General features: G+C 41.5%; 1 protein-coding gene across 2 annotated transcripts in view; it reads left to right on the forward strand.

Moving 5' to 3' along the window:
• Window positions 1-2,322: 2,322 nt before the first annotated feature.
• Window positions 2,323-20,625, forward strand: part of nrp2a (neuropilin 2a) — a 79,757-nt gene continuing 61,454 nt past the window's right edge. Inside the window, exons 1-2 of one of the 2 annotated variants that reach the window (XM_024294334.2) lie at window positions 2,323-3,009; window positions 14,957-15,143. In XM_024294334.2, the coding sequence (XP_024150102.1) occupies window positions 2,940-3,009; window positions 14,957-15,143 (257 nt within the window). In that variant the 5' untranslated portion in view covers window positions 2,323-2,939. The remainder of the gene's footprint in view (window positions 3,010-14,956; window positions 15,144-20,625) is intronic. The other variant, XM_024294333.2, reaches the window with a different exon arrangement.

Below are 20,625 nucleotides of genomic sequence, written 5' to 3' on the forward strand. Positions count from 1 at the left end.
ATTTAAAACTTTAACACAAAAATGAACATTCCAACCATTTAATAACGGAGATGTTGCACAAACTAGCACACGGTCTTTAGCTAGCTAACTAGCTTCGATTATCTCCACAAAAAACGGAATTCCAATGGATCCCGAAAAGCAGCTTTACCCAGATATTCAACCCTCACCACCATCAAATGTCAAGTGAATTGGGAGAGAATTGGTTTCAGTTTGGAAGTATAAAGTTTCTCTTGATCCAAACATGGTTTGTTATTGAGGTTAAAGTTAGGGTAACAGTTGTAGTTAAGGTTAGAGTTATGATTAAAACCATTCCACTCTCTTTGGGGTCCAGATGGCTCCACCCACATATTGATATGTGATTCCTTCCATGATAAATGTGGACAAAGGTGGACAGGATTTTATGTCTGTCATGGACATTAGTGAAACTCAAAAATCAATGATAAAAAAAGTTCAGCATCTTGTGGGGTCTAGATGACCCCACTTTGAATGTAAATAAGCTAAGGAGAGTGGAAGGGTTAAAGTTACGGTTATGGTAACGGTTAAAGTTACGTTTATGGTTAGGGTTACAGTTAAAGTTACGGTTATGGTTAGGGTTAAGGTTAAGGGTAAGGTAAGAGTTATAGTTAGGGGTGGGGTTTGGGTTACGGTTATGATTTGGGTGATGATTTAGGTTAGGGTTATGGTTAATGTTACGTTTAAGGTTTAGGTTAGTTACGGTTATGGTTTAGGCTAGGATCATAGTTAGGGTTACGGTTATGGTTAGGGTTACGGTTATGGTTTAGGCTAGGATCATAGTTAGGGTTACGGTTATGGTTTAGGCTAGGATCATAGTTAGGGTTACGGTTAGGGTTTAGGTTAAGATTATGGTTAGGGTTTAGGTTAGGATCATAGTTAGGGTTACGGTTATGGTTAGGATTACGGTTAAAGTTAAGGTTAAGGGTGAGGTAAGAGTTATAGTTAGCCTTATGGTTAGGGTTATGGTTATGGTTTAGGTTAAGATTATGGTTAGGGTTTAGGTTAGGATCATAGTTAGTGTTACGGTTATGGTAATGGTTAATGTTACGGTTATGGTTAGGGTTACGGTTAGGGTTTAGGTTAGGATCATAGTTAGTGTTACGGTTATGGTAATGGTTAATGTTACGGTTATGGTTTGTGTCACGGTTAATATCACGGTTAAGGTTGTGGTAATATTAAGGTTTAGGCTACGGTTAAGGTTAGAGTAAGGAATCTTCTGGTACAGACACACAAATTCAGCTTCCGGCTAATGAGGAGTTTTGTGGTGTTTGGACGCCGTCTTGTCTGCAACCATGTCCCTCTCCATGTTTTGCCGCCACGTAGGAGTCAGACGTAAAGCGCCGATTGGTCCGAGTGGGTCAGAGTCATCCTTTCTTTGGCAACCACTCTTGCACAATCGATAGAGGACCTGTTGGTAAGCCACGCCCCTTCCACTTGAAAGCAAGCCGCACAAAATCTGTTAAACGTTTTGAGTTGTTGGAAGTGGAAGGCTCCGCCTACTTTTATTGAGACATCTGATTGGTCGGTTGTAAACATTAAGGATTGGCAAAATCACGTTCTCATATACAGTCAATAGTTAAAAACAAATCCATGACAAACCTGGATTAACCAATCGTGTTGATTTCTGACAGCCGCCGCCCCCTCAGGTCAGATATGAGTTTGACCTCATTGACAAGCTGAAAGAGCCTTAGGGTTGATGGTTCTGGGGGTGTCCGAGCACCCCGGGGAGGGAGGTGACGGACAAACGTCCAGGTCAAACCTCCGGTCAAGGGCATTTGGCTCCTTCTCTACCAATGTTTGACTCAAGGATCTGCGGTGCTTTTAAAAGCTGCGGGAACACCTGATCCACTCCGGTCCAAGTGAGGGACAAAGCTTCGCCTCACAAAATGTGTCCGGAATGCGGCGGGCCGTTCCAAATAAAGATGCCAACAAGGCTGCATGCAGTCATTACACAGCCGGCCCATTACATTACAGGGTAACCCAAGCCATGGGCCGGCCGGGCGGGCGGGCGGCGCATGGAGAGGCCCTCCTCAGCAGAGTATTTTGGGCTCTCCACTGTGTCATTACACGCTCTGTATTTAGGCTGCTGATTGCAGGGCTGAGGAGGGCCCTCATTGGACTGGCACGAGGGCCCCGACACGCTGTTTGATGTGTTTTTGTGGTGAGAGCCCCCCCAACCCCTCCCTCGGTCAGACTCACTTCTCCTCTGACATTTCAGGACCCCCTCCAGGACGCACGGTTTACCATGACAATCCTCTCTATCTGTGGAAGAGTTCATATCTGTGGCATCTCCTGAGGGGGGTGGGGGGGGGCTCTCTCTCTCTCTCCCCCTATTACTGACGGGAGGGGGCGGAGCCCGCGCGCCGTGACTGTAACGCGATAGCAGCTCTGCTCAAAAGAGCGATCCCTCTCACACACGCTTACGCACAGCTCGCAGAAGGACGCACGCCGGTGTCCGAGCCGCGCGGGTCTACAGCAGGGAGCGCGAGGCACGCCGGAGCTTTACGGACTTCCTTTATTTTATTTTATTTTTTTAACAAACCCGGACTGAGCTTTTCCAGCTGCCGCCACGAAGCGGCAAAAAAAAGGCAAACCTCGTGTGCGCAAAAACAGGCGAGGACGCGGCGGTCAGGAGGAGACGCGGGAACTTGACGCGCCGTGGAGCCGCCGTCCAGACTCCCGAAGCCCCGGGGCTGAGGGGGGAGTTTATCCCTCAACCACACTCTGGATCAAATCCTAAATGGACAGACGAACTCTTCTCTGTGACGCGCGCTCACAGGTCCCCCTACACATGGTTTAGAGAGCACTGAAGGATATTTTATTTTTGTTTTTACTTCTTTTTGTTTTTCCTCCGCTGGATAGTATTTGGATCGAATTGGAGAAACATCGGGACATTTAGAGCAAGTTTTTTCCCCTCTTTTAAGATGGATTTTGTGGCGTCTGTGGTTGGATTTTTAATGGCACTGTGTCATCTGACATGGAGAGTCAAAGGAGGTAAGTTGGAGTTGGTTTTTGACACGCGCGCACGGACTCCAAAACGCACCACGCGAGGTTTTGGAGACGCCAAGAAGACATCCTTAAGTTTTCTTGACTCTGAAATCCCCTCAGATCCGAGCAGATTTTTTAGATTAGTTCACATTTTTATGGGCAAAGCAAACAAAATCGCAGTTTTCATCTAAATGTTGGTTTATCCGATCCAAATGAGGTTATTTTTTGACAAATTTCCGACACATCCCGTGTGACAGGATGTTTTTTTTCTGGATGGAGGCTAATTGCTCATCAGCGGCGATAAACAAACCCTTTCCCACATTAGGATGCGCTTCACGGCGGCGCAGAACGAGCGTTTTTGCGCCGCGTTTTAGGTCTCTACTGCTGCGTAAAAGCGCCGCCGTCCCTGGATTTTACGCAGAGTTCATGCCGGTCTCGGTGGGTTTTTTTGAGGTTGCTGTCAGGAGGAAGAGGGGTTGGCAACCCCGTGCGCTCTGCTGGGGGTTTCAACAAGAGGGGAGAAGTTTGTGGAGTTTTTTGGGGCAGATTTGTGAGTCAGATGACCCCGCGCGCTCTGTTAGAACCCAGATTTGCATCATTTTTGGCCGCGCTTATCTCCTGTAAGGTGGAGGCAGAAGCCCCTCGTGATCTCATGATGACTCTCACTTCCTCCACCAACATCCCCCTTTTTTAGGCTTGAAAAGAGATAAAAATAACGAAAAAGCACCCCCGCCCATCTTCCCTTTGGCAGCTGATCTCCCGGCTGATCAGACACAGATGTGCGGTTCTTTTGGCAGTCAGCACCAGGCAAGCGAGAAACTACTTTCTCTCCACGGAGCCATGCCGGACGCTGCACCACATGCCCTAGAGCAAGGGGTGTCGAACTCAACCGCACAAGGGTCCAAATCCAAAACACACCTCAGGTCACGACCGAACAGCATAAACATTTATTGAACACAATAAAACTACATTTTAAAACTTTAAAATCGTAACTTTTAACATAATAATTATGAACTAGATATAAAGCATTACCTGTGATAATGTTAGTGTGAATGCTGAAAGCTGAAAATGCTAGTTCTGAGAGCTAAAAACGTTGAGACTAATAGCCAGTGAAAACGGAAACTAATAGCTGAAAATGCTTAAACTGATAGCTGAAAATACTGAAGCTTATAGCTGAAAATCCTTAAACTAATAGCTGAAAATGGTAGGGCTGATAGCTGAAAATCCTTAAACTAATAGCTGAAAATGCTGAAGCTGATAGCTGAAAATCCATAAACTAATAGCTGAAAATGCTGAAGCTGATAGCTGAAAATGCTGAAGCTGATAGCTGAAAATCCTTAAACTAATAGCTGAAAATGGTAGTGCTGATAGCTGAAAATCCTTAAACTAATAGCTGAAAATGCTGAAGCTGATAGCTGAAAATCCTTAAACTAATAGCTGAAAATGCTGAAGCTGATAGCTGAAAATCCTTAAACTAATAGCTGAAAATGCTGAAGCTGATAGCTGAAAATCCTTAAACTAATAGCTGAAAATGCTGAAGCTGATAGCTGAAAATCCTTAAACTAATAGCTGAAAATGCTGAAGCTGATAGCTGAAAATCCTTAAACTAATAGCTGAAAATGCTGAAGCTGATAGCTGAAAATCCTTAAACTAATAGCTGAAAATGCTGAAGCTGATAGCTGAAAATCCTTAAACTAATAGCTGAAAATGCTGAAGCTGATAGCTGAAAATCCTTAAACTAATAGCTGAAAATGCTGAAGCTGATAGCTGAAAATCCTTAAACTAATAGCTGAAAATGCTGAAGCTGATAGCTGAAAATCCTTAAACTAATAGCTGAAAATGCTGAAGCTGATAGCTGAAAATCCTTAAACTAATAGCTGAAAATGCTGAAGCTGATAGCTGAAAATCCTTAAACTAATAGCTGAAAATGCTGAAGCTGATAGCTGAAAATCCTTAAACTAATAGCTGAAAATGCTGAAGCTGATAGCTGAAAATCCTTAAACTAATAGCTGAAAATGCTGAAGCTGATAGCTGAAAATCCTTAAACTAATAGCTGAAAATGCTGAAGCTGATAGCTGAAAATCCTTAAACTAATAGCTGAAAATGCTGAAGCTGATAGCTGAAAATCCTTAAACTTATAGCTGAAAATGCTGAAGCTGATAGCTGAAAATCCTTAAACTAATAGCTGAAAATGCTGAAGCTGATAGCTGAAAATCCTTAAACTTATAGCTGAAAATGCTGAAGCTGATAGCTGAAAATCCTTAAACTAATAGCTGAAAATGGTAGTGCTGATAGCTGAAAACTTTGAGACTAATAGCCAGTGAAAACTGAAACTAATAGCTGAAAATCCTTAAACTAATAGCTGAAAATCCTTAAACTAATAGCTGAAAATGGTAGTGCTTGTAGCTGAAAACGCTGAGACTAATATCTAAAATAACTGATAGCTGAAAATGCTGAAGCTAATGTCTGAAAAAAGTGAAGCCGATAGCTGAAAATTATGAAGCTGATAGCCAGCTAAAATATTAGGAAAATCCCAAATTATTCCAGAATAAATCAATTTAAACCTTAAATAAATTTCAAAATTTTAATCTCCGTAAAAATATATTTTGTCAAAATTATACAGGTTAGAAATAAGCGCAAGATAACATCAGACCGTTAATAACAATAAAATAAAATGATCTGGAGGGCCGGATAGAATTACCCGGAGGGCCGGATCCGGCCCCCGGGCCTTGACTTTGACACATGTGCCCCACAGCCTTCAACTGGAGCTGCAGAGGTGACTCTTTTTTCTGGATCTGACTTTTCTCCTCCATTTCAAAGCGAGAAGCTGCTGCGTGACGAGAACACATCCATCATCTGCCCTTTTTTTTTAAACCCATAGAGGAGATCTCCTCTTCACTTGTACTGTAATCACAATAGTTTGACTCTGTGACATGTACATTAATTACTGCCTACCACCAGCATTAATATTCAGGCCATTAAGGAGCTCATTTGCATGTTTATTGAGTGGGCGTCCGCACGTCTCTTCTTCCAGAGTCGAATTTTATGTTTGTTTAATTATTTCCGCTTCCAAATAATCCCCCCCCCTCCTATCTGAATGAACTGCCACCACTTTACCCTCACCTTTCCATTCTCGGCTTTCCCTCATCCACCTCGGATGCATCAGCTGCTGATTTGCATTCAGCATCCTGCTCCTTTTTTCCAGGCAGGTGTGTGTGACTCCGCCGCCACCGCCGCTATCCCGGGGGGTGAAATTAAAAACAAGACCCCCATAAATAAAACAAAGCTCTGCAACACAGGGGACTTAACTGGCGCTCAGGGACGGGCTTATAGGTGGGAAGTATTTTGAAAGTGGGGTTAAAGCGAGAGCATAAAAGAGCTTTTGTGAAAACTGTAATTTACTGAATGGGAACACAGAGAGGGGAGGGGGCACGGCAAATCTCAATTCTTCACAGCTTCTTTTTTATGTAGAGGAAGCTTCAAGAGAAAACGTGCTTTAGTTTGGGATGGAGAGGGCACCGGGGGACACGCAGGCATGATACAGCACAGCAAAGGTAGTGTCGGGGATTAGGCCTCGCACCATTATCCTGGCAGCACAACGCCAGGAACCATCTGTTGGCTTCATTGATCCACTGATCCATTGATCACGGTGGCCAGTGCTCTGCATTTCAGCGATTAGCATGGGCCACTTATCCTGTTAGAGGAGGAGGAGTTGAGAGGGAAAGAGGAGACACTGAGAGGAAAAGAGGATTTGGGGATTTTATCTGCTTCTCATGTGGCTTTTTGCTGGTTCTTAACTCTGTTTAAGACAAAGCTGTTGTGTTTGTGAGGAACAATCCTGACCTGATTGGTTCTGGAGGGACTTTTAATCAAGTTTTGCTGCTTAGGATATATAAACGGAAAGCCACATTTTCACTCTAAAGCTCTAAAAATCTGGAGATCCGATAAGTCTATAATTTAGAAAAAAAGTAACACATGTTCACTTCTAGATAGCATAATAGGAAGTGGCAGCTCTGTTTTGTCAAATTATTTACCAACATGCTAATGTTTTTGGCTAATTTAACCTTTACTGAGATACTTTTTTATCCTATTTTTGGAGTTTAACTAATATTTTAGCAACATGCTAATGTTTTGGCTAATTTCTTATCTATTGAAGTTTTCTAGGCTAATTTAGAGTTTAGCTTCTATTTTAGCATCAAGGCTTTTTTTGGTTTGTTTGACAAATTTAGTTTACTTAGGAATTTTAGTCTATTTTGGAGTTTAGCTGGCATTAAAGCAGCAAGCTAGCTTTTTGCCTAAAATTGTGTCTATTAAGGTTTTTTGGGCTAATTTGGAGTTTACCTCATGTTTAAGCAACACACTTATTTTAGCAAAATTGGAGTGTATTAGGAATTTTTAAGCAATTTATTACTTTTTTCAAGTAGCTTTTGCATTTTCAGCGAATGCCTGCAGCAAATAAAGTGAACTGCATGGCTATTTTTCAGCAAACATTTTCAGCATTTTTAGCAACTACTTTAAGCAAAAAGCATTCACATGAGCATCATCTCAGGTAATGCAACTTTTCAAGTTGTCATATATTTTAAAAATGTACACTTATACTTGATATCAAACTGTGTGTTATTTGCAGTTTGTGTGACTGTCGAAAAAAGGGATGAAAAATCTTAATAAGTTTGTCTGTTTCTTTTTCTCCACTTATTTGTACAAAATTGGCTAAAAACGTCCTTAAAACATCGATTGGGTTTAATCACTATATGTAAGCAAAAAGTCTCTGCCCATGTATCAAGTCAAAGCTCCCATTTTTAAATTATATGTCCTGCCGTTCCACCTACCTCCACTTATTATGTCTAGCAGTGTGTATTGGTAAGAATCTGGCGATACAATAAGAATTGCAATACTCATCTGGCGATACAGTACATATCCCATAATATATTGATTGTACCAGAACAATTTTTTCACTTCTTTTAAAGAGTAAAATTTGGAAAAAAGTATCTTGTGTTCACTTCTAGATAGCATGATAGGAAGTGGCAGCTTTCTTGTCACATATTTTCAAAATTTACATTTATATTTAATGTCAAACTGTGTTTTATTTCCCAAATGTGTGACTGTAGAAAAAAGGGATGAAAAATCTTAATAGGTTTAACAAAAAAAAGTAAAGTTAACTGTAATACATTTGTTTGTTTTCATTTATTTGCACAAAACTGTGATTCTTTGGCAAAAAATGTATTTAAAAATGTATTGGGGTTTAATCAGTAGCTGTATACAAAAAGTCTCTGTCCAAAGTCAAAGCAAACATTTTGGAGCTATATGATTTGCCATAAAATCTGCTTCCATTTATTATGTATTGATCTGACGATACGATATGTATCCCGTGATACTTATCGTATCACCAGGTACGTATTGTTCTGACAATATGATACGTTTCGTGATACGCATATGGTGATACGATACATGTCACATTATGACTCGTGCTTTTCACCTGAATCCTCACCTTAACTCATTTAGTCCCACCGTACTCCCTAAATATGGCACATTCCTCCCCAAAAAAGGGGGAAAATTAAATCTACCCATCCCATAATAACCTCACCTTAAGTGATGTAATGAATTTTCACTGCTTTATATGGTCAAAAAAAAGATGCAACTTGTTCATACATATTATTGACTGTTGAACACTGCACGACAAAATCCATCTCATATGCCGTGACTTGGTAATACAAGAGTGGAAGCGGTAAACAATGGTTGCTAAGGAAATTAGTTTTACGTAATGATCTGAAAATCAGCACGTATGTTTGTCGAAACCAGACCTCCCAAAAAGTCAATGGTTGCTAGGGGCTATCACCTTCACAGTTGGCCATTTTGGATGAAAAAAATGTGGAATCTTCAACAACATAACATAAGATAGGGGGTATAGTTGGGGAAATTGATTTGAGGATATATCGCAATATTTTGTTTGGCGATACTTTTATCGATTTAAATTATTGACATGCCAATTTTTATCTAGAAAAGTTGCATTATCTGCGATAATGCTAGTGTGAAAGCTTTTTGCTGGAAATGGCGATGCAATTACTTTAATTGCAAGATTTGCTGAAAACACAAAAGGTATTTGCAAAATAATACATTTGCTGAAAGACTGGACATTTCCTTAAATAACTATGTTAGAGCAATGAAATTGACCTGAACTTCTGGAAGTTTTGTAATAAATTGCTTAAAAATCCCTAATACACTCAAATGTTGCTAAAATAAGTGTGCTCCTTAAATATGAGCTACACTCCAAATTAGCCCATAGAACCTCAGTAGATACCAAATTAGCCCAAAAAGCTAACTTGTTGCTTAAATACTAGCTAAACTCCAAAATAGTGTACATTTCCTCAGTAAATTTAAATTAGCCAGAAATGTTAGCCTGTTGCTAAAATATTAGCTAAACTCCAATTTAGCATTAAAAAACCTCAGCAGAAGCCAAACTAGCTAAAAAAGCTAGCTCATTGCTTAAATACTAGCTAAAGTCCACAATTGTATAAAATTTCTCAGTAAACTGAATTAGCCAAAAACGTTAGCTTGTTGCTAATATAGAAGCTAAGCTCTAAATTAGAAATGGCAAAGTATGTGGTCACATGACCCACTCTTTTGCTCTATGTAGGTTTGAAATACAACTTAATTGGAGTATAATTGGGATTTTTGTTGTTTTTTTAACAAATTATATGTCATAAAGGTATAAAATGATGACATTCATTTAATAAAAAGTTAAAACGGCTGAAGTGAATGGGGGTGGATTCAACTCCAGCTTCAACCTGGAAGTCTCTGAGTTTGAGGTCATTTAACACCGCTTGCAGCTCACATTTTTCTCAGAACATATCTCGTTGATCATTTCTCTACACCTCTTAGCCTGGTCTTGTGCTGAAGCTTAAAAAGCCCAATAAATTCCGCTTTGTAATGGCGCTAACACATGTGTGCAGGTGCGCCGTCACTGTTGCACGTGCTCCTTCTCTTTTCCTCCCCCCTCAAGCCCACTGTGCAGATTAAAAGCAGCCGGAGTGTCAGCCACCGCTTGAATGAATGGGAGCGCTCTCTCCATATTCCCTCACTCGGCACTTTTTAATTAAGGTGTGGCGGCGAGGGATGTGCGCAGTACCCCGGGAAGGCTGGCGGCATTTATCAGGCCCTCTCCTCACGCGCGCGACGCTTCCCCCCGATAAGGCAGCTAATAGGAACGGGCGCGCAGACACATTTTTTTTCTTCCCCCAGATGATGGAGATAACAGTTACAAAGACGTCTCCCAGTCTGACTTGATTGTGAGGGACTCGAAGATGAGCGCTAAAAATAGACGGCTGTTTTTCCTTAAAGAAAACCTCCTGCAAACCTTTTCCAGCTCGTGTCATTGTCCTCCGTGATGGGAACACGGGAGTAGGGCTGACGCAAACCATTATTCTAATAGTCGACTAATCACCGATTATTTTTTTCAGATTTGCCGACTAATCGAGTCATGTGTAAAGTGGATATGAAGCACACATGTAAACCATCATTAGCTTTAAACTAAGTACAAATAGAGACAATTAAGAGGATAATTTATTCAACTTTTTCAACTTTTTGCCGAAAATGGTGACACAATTTACTTTAATTGCTGCAGGGATTTACTGAAAAAGCAAAAGCTATTTGCAAAATGTTAAATTTGCTAAAAGACTTGACATTTTGTTAAAGAACTATGAAAGAGTGCAGAATCTGACCTAAATATCTTAAAATTTTGTTGTAAAATTGCTTAAAAATCCCCAATACATGCCAATTTTCCAAAAATATTTAGTATTAATTTGTGTTAAATTTTTATTTAGCCCCAAAAAACTTTAGCAGATGCCAAATTAGCCAAAAAAGCTAGCGTGTGTTGCTTAAATACGAGCTAAACTCCAAAATAGGCTCAAATTAATTTCCTTTTTTCCTGCTACTTCCTTTTACGCTATCTAGAAGTGAACACGAGTCACTTTTTTTCGAAATTATACTCTTTAATGATGTTCTGGTACAATCGAGATATATTGTGATGTGTATCGAATCACAAAACTGTAAAATTAGCTTATAAAACCTCAGCAGATAACAAATTTACCAAAAGCATTAGCTTGTTGCTAAAATAGAAGCTAAACTCTAAATTAGCTTACAAACCCCAGTAGAAATCAAATTAGCCAAAAACGTTAGCATGTTGCTAAAATAGGAGCTAAAATCTAAATTAGCCTATAAAACCTCAGTAGATAACAAATTAGCCAAAAATGTTAGCAAGTTGCTAAAATAGACGCTAATCTCTAACACATTGCTGAAATACTAGCTGAACTCCAAAATAGCCTAAAATTTCTCAGTAAACTGAATTAGTAAAAAACGTTAGCATGTTGCTTAATAGAAGCTAAACTCTAAATTAGCCTAGAAAACCTTAGTAGATAATAAATTAGCCAAAAACATTAGCATGTTGCTAAAACAGAAACTAAGCTAAAAATTAGCTTATGAAACCCCAGTAGATAACAACTTTACTACACGTTGACTCCATTTAATATAAAGTAACGACTAATTGACTGTTAAATTAGTCGTCGATTTTTTTAATAGTTGATTGGTTGTTGATTAGTCGACTAATTGTGGCAGCCCCACATGAGAGTGTGGACAGATGGGCTCCTCCACCAGAAGAGACTCATGAAGCTCTTCCTCTGTAACCCATTCCAGCTCAAACCCACAAACATTCTACTCATTTCTACTGAGTGAACAGGGTGCCCAGGAGTGATCTGTGGTGCACACCTGCTGCCGGCTGACTGAGGTTTCCTACGTCGTGCTGGATCGCCGTCTTAATGAGGCTCTTCTTCTGCATTCTTCCCTTCTCATGCCCGTCTGTCACTCTTCCTCACAACCGAGAACCGTCGTATATCAGCCCAGAACACCCCCCCCCTCCCTCCTCCCTCCCATACTGATCAATCTTCTGCTCCATCTTTTATGTTTTTCCTCATTCCTTCCTTTCATCCTGCCGTTTCCATTTTTCCCCCTCGCTGCCGTAAATCCCCTTTTCTCCAGACACCCTCTCTCTCTCTCTCTCTCTCCCCTACCTTCCACTCTTCATCCTCCTTAGAGGCTATTGAATGGGCAGCTCAGGAAAAAAAAAAAAGTGTCGAGGCTGCAGGATTTCTCCCCCAAAGGGCTTAATCTGCAGAGGCTTTGCACACCGATAGCCTTACCGAACACCCGTCCGACTTCTGCTTCCACCTCTGCAGGCTGCTGTGATTGACAGGCCCTCAAAAGGAGCGCGTGGGTGCTAATGCATGCGCGGCGGATTTGAACCTGCGCGTCAGGGCTGCATCCCCGAGTCAAAAATTCAGCAGCGGCGGTGGCAGCTGCACGTGCGTGGGCGTCGCTCCTCTCCAGTAACAAAAGTACAGAAAGCGTTGCGGCTCTATCAAATGTCAGAGAATCTTAAGTGTGCCTTTTAAAGCACAATAGGCGGTGGAAATGTCAACACTTGAAGGGTCTATTACACTTCAAGCCTTTGGTGCTCTTTTTCTTTCTAGCTCCTTTATTATTGAGGCTTTTCACAAAAAAATCTGAAAGAAAGCGGCGTAAAAATATCAACCTATTTATGTCAAGAGGTTCAGCGGAGTGGTTAAACCTTATTCGTCCGGTCCTATCCGGCCACTGAACAGTCGGAATCACTGCTTTATCCTTAAACTGTGATTGCTTAGTAAGCATTCACATTATAGGGAATGCTTACTAAGCATTAATTTATTTAACATTTAATTATAGTAATTAAGAAAAAAGAAAAGTTTAGTTAATATTTTAAGAAACACTTTTTGGCTAATTTGTTATCTACTGGAGTTTTTAATGCTAATTTAGAGTTTAGCTTCTATTTTAGCAACATGCTAACGTTTTTAGTTAATTTATTATCTGCTGGGTTTTGTTTAGACTAATTTAGAGTTTACCTTCAATTTTAGGCTTTTTTAGCTAACATTTTTGGCTAATTTGTTATCTACTGGTGTTTTTTTAGGCTAATTTAGATGTTAGCTTCTTTTTTAGCAAAATGCTGAGTATTTTGGCTAATTTCTTAACCTGGGGTTTTTTATGTTAATTTAAAGATTATCTACAATTTTCTACTATTATTTTAACAATACGCTAACGTTTATGGCTAATTTGTTATCTACTGAGTTTTTTAGGCTAACATTTTGGGCAAATTTGTTATCTACTGGGGTTTTTAATGTTATTTTAGCGTTTATCTTCTATTTTAGCAAGCTAGCGTTTTTAATTAATGTATTATCTGCTTGGGTTTTTAGGCTATTTTAGAGTTTAGTTTCTATTTCGGCTACATGCTAGCATGTAGACTTTTTTGGAGTTTAGCTAGTATTTAAATAATGAGCTAGCTTTGTTGGCTAAATAGGCCTATACTGTGTTTTTTATGCTAATTTATGTTGTAGCTTCAATTTAAGCAACAGGCTAATATTTCTGACAACTTTGGTTTCCTGTGGAATTTTAGGCTGTTTTAGCTACTGTTTAAGCAATGTGCTAACTTTTTGGGCTGATTTGGTCTCCATTGAGGATTTACTTTTGCTAATTTGGGGTTTAGCTTATATTTTCGCAACATGCTAACATTTTTATCCAATCTGTTGTCTACTGGGTTTTTTTTAGGTTAATTTGCAGTTTAGCTTCTGTTTTAGCAACAGGTTAACGTTTTTGACTAATTTAGTTTACTGAAAAATTTAAGATGATTTTGGAGTTTAGCTAGTATTGAAACAACGTATTAGCTTTTTTTGGCTAACATTCACACAGTAAGGTTTTTTGGGTTAATTTGGAGTTCAGCTCATATTTAAGCAACACACTAAATATTTTTGCAAAATTGGCATATATTAGCAATTTTAAAGCAATTTTTCCACAAAATTTCCAGAAATTTAGGTCAACTTCTGGGTTTTTTCAAAGTTCTTTGACAAAATTTATAGTCTTTTAACAAATTTAACATTTTTCTAATAGCTTTTGCATTTTCAGCAAATCCCTTTAGCAATAAGAGTAAACTGCGTCACTATTTTCAGCAAAAAGCTTCAACATCTTCAGCGACTACTTTCAGCTAAAAGCATTCACACTAGCATTATTGCAGTTAATGCAACATGTCTAGTTCATTTCTTAATCTTTACAAAAAAAAAAAAATAATACGTGGGTCTCAGTCGGGATGATTCAAGAGAAAAAAGAATCATGCGTCTCTGATAGTGTTTGGGGGACCGAGACAAATGTAGAGGTGGGCCACTTCCGGCCCGCGGGCCATAGTTTATTGACCACTGTCATAAAGAGTGAGGAAGGAACTGTTGAAATAATAAACCACACACACGTCGGGTTTTTGTGATTGAATTTCTCTGTTTTGGAGCGATAACAAAAAAAAGACGGGAGCTGTCGGGGTGCCACGAAGAATGGGGCTTTTGTTATTACATCTTCGGAGTGACCCCCCCACACACAGACAGACAGACAGGCCGTCTGCGTGTCACTTCCTGCCCGAGCCGTCGGAGCGACACTATTGGCGGGCTATTGTTCCTGGGAGAGCGTGATAGGATCGGGGAATGTGTCCTAATGTTTGCAGATCGGCTTGCTGGAGCAACAATTATAGTTGGAGGAACGGTCCCAGTGGGGAAGAGGAGAGATAAGAGGCAGGGTGTGGAAGAGGGTGAAAGAGTGTGTGTGTGTGTTCAACCAACGCACAATGATGATCTTTTATTGTTTTAATGGCTTACCCACGTGGTAGCACTCGCATTGAGAATCCACAATGGACAAGTTTTTCCAATTTCCTCCTAAACGACGACCTAAATTGCTTTCTTTGTTTTACTGTTCTTCTGTTGCTCATCACATCTTCATACAGAAGAACGAGGTAGACGAAAGAGACTGCAAATTTGACGGGGTTGATGTTGTTTTGACAGACTGAACAGTTTATTTTCCTATAATAACCACCTCTTTGTTTGTTTTCTGGCAGAGTGTGGCAGCGCCTCACATCCCATCGTCTTAGATGCCGGCAAGGCCGGCTACATCACCTCACCTGGTTATCCTCAGGAGTACCCGAGTCATCAGGACTGCAACTGGATCATTAAGGCGCCGGAACCGTCGCAGCGCATCATCCTCAACTTCAACCCTCACTTCGAGATCGAGAGGCTCGACTGCAAGTAAGACCTGAAGGAGGAAGCGTTCGGTCCGGACTGGGGCTTGTGTTCTTGGGTAGTCCAACTCAGAGAGTCATGGTTGGGTTACTGGTGAACTCTGGTGTGATTTTAAAAGCAAAGAGACTACGTCCCACTAGTTGTCACACACCTGAAAGTTTGAAATTTGTTCTCCGCTTTTGACTCATCCAGTGTGGGAGCGGTGAGCTGCAGACACTGCCGCACTTGAGAACCAAGTTCAACTCCTTAAGACTGAGGGTCAAGCCGCGAGGCATTGGGACCCATTATTAAAGACTCTGTTATGACTCAACTGTGGATTTGAACTCAGGGCCCTCCAGTCTCTAGGCAAACACTCTACCACAAGGCCACTGAGTTGGTGAGAGAGACATATAGGCCTAGAGTGTTTGCCTTGAGACTAGAGGGCCCTGAGTTCAAATCCACAGTTCCCGGCAAGGAAGACTGTCTGCAGCATCCGTGGTGGCCCCACCTGTGTTTGCCCACACTGGCTCCGCTGCCCAGGGACTAGCAGCCTTGGTGGTGCTCGCTTGCTCTGCCAGCCCCTGGGCAGTGGCATTGCTAATCTGTTGGCCCTTTGGCTCTGGCTTGCTCTTTCGGCCTCTGGGCATTGGCCCTTGCTTGCTCTGTCGGTCCCTTGGCAGTGACGCTCGCTAGCCCTGCCTGCCCCGGGGTGGTGGCATTGCTAATCTATTGGCCCCTGGATGGTGGCCCTTGCTTGCTCTGTCGGCCCCTGGGTGGTGGCGCTTGCTAATCTGTCGGCCCCTGAGCAGTGGCACTCGTTAACTCTGCTGGCCCCTGGGCAGTGGCCTTTGCTTGCTCTGTCGGCCCCTGGGCAGTGACGCTCGCTAGCTCTGCTGGCCGGGGCGCTACTTGCTCACTACACTGTCCACCGGGAGGCTGGCTGGCGTAGTGAGCTAGCCCACTGAGTGCTCACTTAACCAATTTGGGGAAACACATATGGGCCACCACAGAACTGTGGACAAATCCATTCCCACATTTTCTGCCCACTCTGAAACCGTATAGGGCCCACTTGGCCTTGCCAGGAGGGAGCTGTGTATTTGAACTCACAACCCTACAATCTGAAGGCGGACACTCTACAACAAAGCCACTGAGTTGGTGAGAGTGACATATAGGCCTTATGATTCACATTAGAACCCTAAAAAAATAAAAACTAAGAACATAAAAGGTCGTATGTGATTAGTAAACATGGAGGCGGAGCCAAAAATATAACTAAACATGATCATCAGGAGACGAGTCAAATTTTATTTTTTATTTTTTTTAATTCATTTTCTTTCATGTTTCTTCTCTTTCTTGTAATTCCACCTCCAAAGGAGCATTTGTTGCAACTGAGTCATTTTTCCAGGCAGTTGAGTTCAACCCCAAGAGTGCAGTGTGAAAGCAAACCAAACCTAAAACAGAGACAGCCTCCTTTATCTGGCATTCTCTCCAGCCATTTGTACTTACAGCCCAGACTAAGCTGTCAGGATTGTTCCACTCTTCTGTCTCAAAGTCTGTTCACTCTTTATTTTAGTTCACACCAGGGTTCACTTGCAAGTTAACCAAGCGTTTGGTTGTTCCAGACGACTTTCCACACCTTCAGACTATCCCAGGAAAGGAACTCAGGTGTGGAGTAAATATGTTGCCAGTTTCTTGGGTGGTTTACAGCATTTTCTTCAATGAAAATGAACAACCTGTGACCCAGGGTTTCTTGTTTGAAGCTTTCTTTTGTTAAATTCACATCCCAGGTTTGGACTTAAACATGTCTTTCTTATCTTTCTTTTGAGACAAAGTTTTAAACGATAAACTTTGTTATGTTTTGGTTTTGGGACAGGAAAAATGTAAGTTCAGACTGCAGAAAATGGATCCCAAAAGAAGAAGGTTTCGTCATAAAACCTTTTCTTGAAAAACAGCCGGACCCCCGCCAGCGTGTTTTTTTTAAGTTTACCCATGTGAACGCACAACGCAGACCAATTACCGCGGTGGATTCCCGGCTCAAGGGCAGTTAGGAGGGGGAGAGATCTCCCATTTTTACAGGGAAGGAAATGATGCTAATTCTCCAAGGTTTTCTGTCAAAGTCGAGGCGGCTTTACTGCAGAGATGGAGAACACAGAAGTTTACTCTCACCGAGCGGCAAAACTAATGAAAGGCATGTTGTGGGCACGGGAGGATAAACAGGGAGGGGTTGAGAAAGTAGAAGAAATGAGAGCCAGCTGCTTATCACACCGGTCAGTTTCCTTTCTCAGAGACGGGAATAATCCAAATCATATGGTCAGACTGGAGGCTTTAATCCTGTTTTATCCAGGAAAGATGCCTCACTTCAAAAAAAAAAAAAAAAATCAACCCACAGAGCTCCAATAAGTTGTATTTATTTCTCACTCCAGCTAGTTCTTTCCTGTCCAAATGGAAGAACTAATAATTCCAGATGAGGCGCATTGTTCGCTGGCTGCAGGAAAAATGTCGCTTTCATGAGTGCATCAATGGCTGCTCTGGTGAAAGGCTTTTATAATGACTGTCAGGGTTTTTGTTATTTTGATGTGTCTTCTTTGTGGCCGCTGGCTCCTTTTTTTTTTTTTTTTGTCAAAGACAAAATGCGGCATAATTATCTCTTTTGCAACATGTTTCTGGCGGAGACGGCGGCCACCAGATCGCCTCCTGTAGCTGTGAAAACAGGGCCGGCTCAGCTGCTGAGGAGCGGCGCGTTGAGCATTTTATCGCCGCCTGAGGCGTGTAAGGGGAGAAAACTGCTCTTTCCTCCTCCCTTTGGACGGTTTCTTCAACTTCCACTTGCAGTGAAGGAAAGGGGGGGTCGGAAGCCTCTTTCTGCAACAAACCCTCCCACTCCGTCCCTCCTGTTTATGAGGCTGAATCAGTGAGTGTGGGCGTTACGAGTGAGTAACTCTGCAAGCATGTTAGCTTGTGACCCGCTTCGCTTCCATCCTTCCAGAGCCTGCAGCCTCTGGTTGAGATGCACGCCGTCAGGAAGAAAACGGGGGGCAACACATATGTGACCTCTTTCCACGCTGCTCCCCCACACTGATCCCGTCCCCACGGCTCCGTCTCGGGCTGCCTCCTTTTTCTGTCCGCATTATCAGGCGTGGCGGGGTGAGCAGGGAAGGGTTTGCATGTTTTCACGCTCCTCGTGAAAAGGGAAGAGAGGAACCTATGGGGGGGGGCTGCATCTTTGTCAGAGCTGAAAATCTGCGTGAAGAGCAGGATTAGAAGGAGACGGTACCTGGAAGCTGCAGGACTTTGAGGTAATGGTGGAAAAGGAGCTAAAACGCCCCCGGTGGGGTAAAACGATGAGCAGCACTGCTGATCCCGTCCTCGGCTTCAATGGAGCCAGAATTGCTGAGTCATGGTTCGGTTTAAGGTAAACACATGGGTTACTTTTCAAATTTAAATACTGCACAGTAGGGCTGGCAAAAACGATTATTTTAATAGTTGACTAATCGCATATTACTATTCTGATTCGCTAAACATTTAACTAAACAGAATTCTCTCTTGTGCTAATGTTAGCTTAGCTTACCTAGACGACGTTCCCTCCTCAGCGTTATCATACTCAGTCACAACGTTCTGCCTTGCCGATATTGCAATGGAGTCTATTAAATTAGTTGTTGATTATCTCAGTAGTCAGTATTGTCGTAATCAATTAACTAATCGTAACTGGATGACTAATCGTAACTAATTGTAACTGGACAACAAACCATAATTAACCAACCAATTGCAAATGGTCAACTAATCATGACTGATTATCTAATCGCAATCAATCAACTAATCATAACTAGATGGCTAATCGTAATTTATTCTGCAAATCGTAACTGGCCTACCAACATAGCCGAAAACCTGACTAATCACAACCAATCAAGTTATCGTAACTAGACGGGTAATTTTAAATAGTCTACCAATTGTAACAGGCCTACTATCCATAACTAGTTGACTAATCGTCTAATTGTAACCGGCTTACCAACGATAACTCGCAGGCTAATTGTAACTTGTCAACTTATTGTAACCAAACAACTAATCCTAACTAGATAACTAATCGTAACCAGTCAACCAACTGTAACTGGATGACTAATCGTAACTAATTGACTAATTGTAACTGGGTTACCAACCATAACTAGCTTACTAATTGACTAATTGTAACTTGTCGACCATCATACCCAATCAACAATCATAGCTGGATGACTAAACGTAATCAATCAACTACTGGTAGCTAGTCCACTAATTGTAACTAGATGACTAATTTTACTAGTCAACTAATTGTAACCCGTGTACCAACCATAACTAGCTGATTAATCAACTAACTGTAACTTGTCGACTAATTGTTGCTTGTCGAATAATCATAACCAAACAACTAATCGTAATTTGATGACTAATCTAAACTAGTCAACTAATTGTAACTGACCTACTAATAATAAACTAGCCGACTAATCTGTCATAGCTGGTCATCAATTGTAACCAATTAATTAACCGTCACTAGACGACTAATTGCAACCAGTCAACTAATTGTAACTAGTCGATTAATTGTAATTAGACTACCAACATAACTAGTCGACTAATCCATCTGTAATAACTGGTCGAGTAATTATAACCAATCAACTAATTGTAGCTAGTCGAATAATTGTAACTAGATGACTAATCATAAAGAATCAACTAATCGTAACTGGACGACTAATTGTAACTTGCCTACCCACCATAACTAGCCAACTTATAGATTAATCATAACTGGTCAACCAATTGTAACCGATCCAGTAATCGTAACTAAATGAGTAATCACAGCTGGTTGACTATTCGACTAATGATAGCAGCTCTACTTCTAAGAAATGAACATTTCTCTGTATTGATAAGAGTTTTGACACAAAAATCAAATGAAATGGAACAAAATATTAGTTTGAAATGAATAATTAAGATTGATTTAAGGAGTCTATCTGATGAAAATGGTGTTATTACGATTACTCAACAATGGGGTTGGGAATGGGGGCGGGGTTGCTCCACATCAACTGTCCTGCCCACTGCAGAAACTGTATCCTAGAAAACGGCACTGACTCGTTGATTTTTGGCTAAAAATGACAGTTTTCAGCTCAAAAGATGATCTTTAAATTAACTGATGAAGTGGTCGGTCAGCCCAGACAGGAAGTGAACTCCGGTTAAACCCGGATCTTGTCCTCAACAGGTTTGAGCGGTCAGCACCCGCACCGAACCTGCAGCCATCAAATCCGAAGGCGCTCCATGTCTGAGGTGGCACTTTAAGTCAGGATTTCATTTCAGGGGGAGTCCGGCCGCGTGCCAAAGAGCTCTTACCTCCAGGCTGCTGGCCGATTGATGTGAACTAAATGTAATAAAGGCAAGATGAAATATCAGGCCCATATTTCTAATGCAATCTGCCATCGCCGGGCCCCAGGACGCCTCGTGATGCACCGGCAGCTGCCGAGGAAGTGAGAGAAAGGAGCTGGAGGTGGAGACCATTCCG

This window comes from Oryzias melastigma, linkage group LG2 (genome assembly GCF_002922805.2).
Source record: "Oryzias melastigma strain HK-1 linkage group LG2, ASM292280v2, whole genome shotgun sequence".
NCBI lineage: Eukaryota > Metazoa > Chordata > Actinopteri > Beloniformes > Adrianichthyidae > Oryzias > Oryzias melastigma.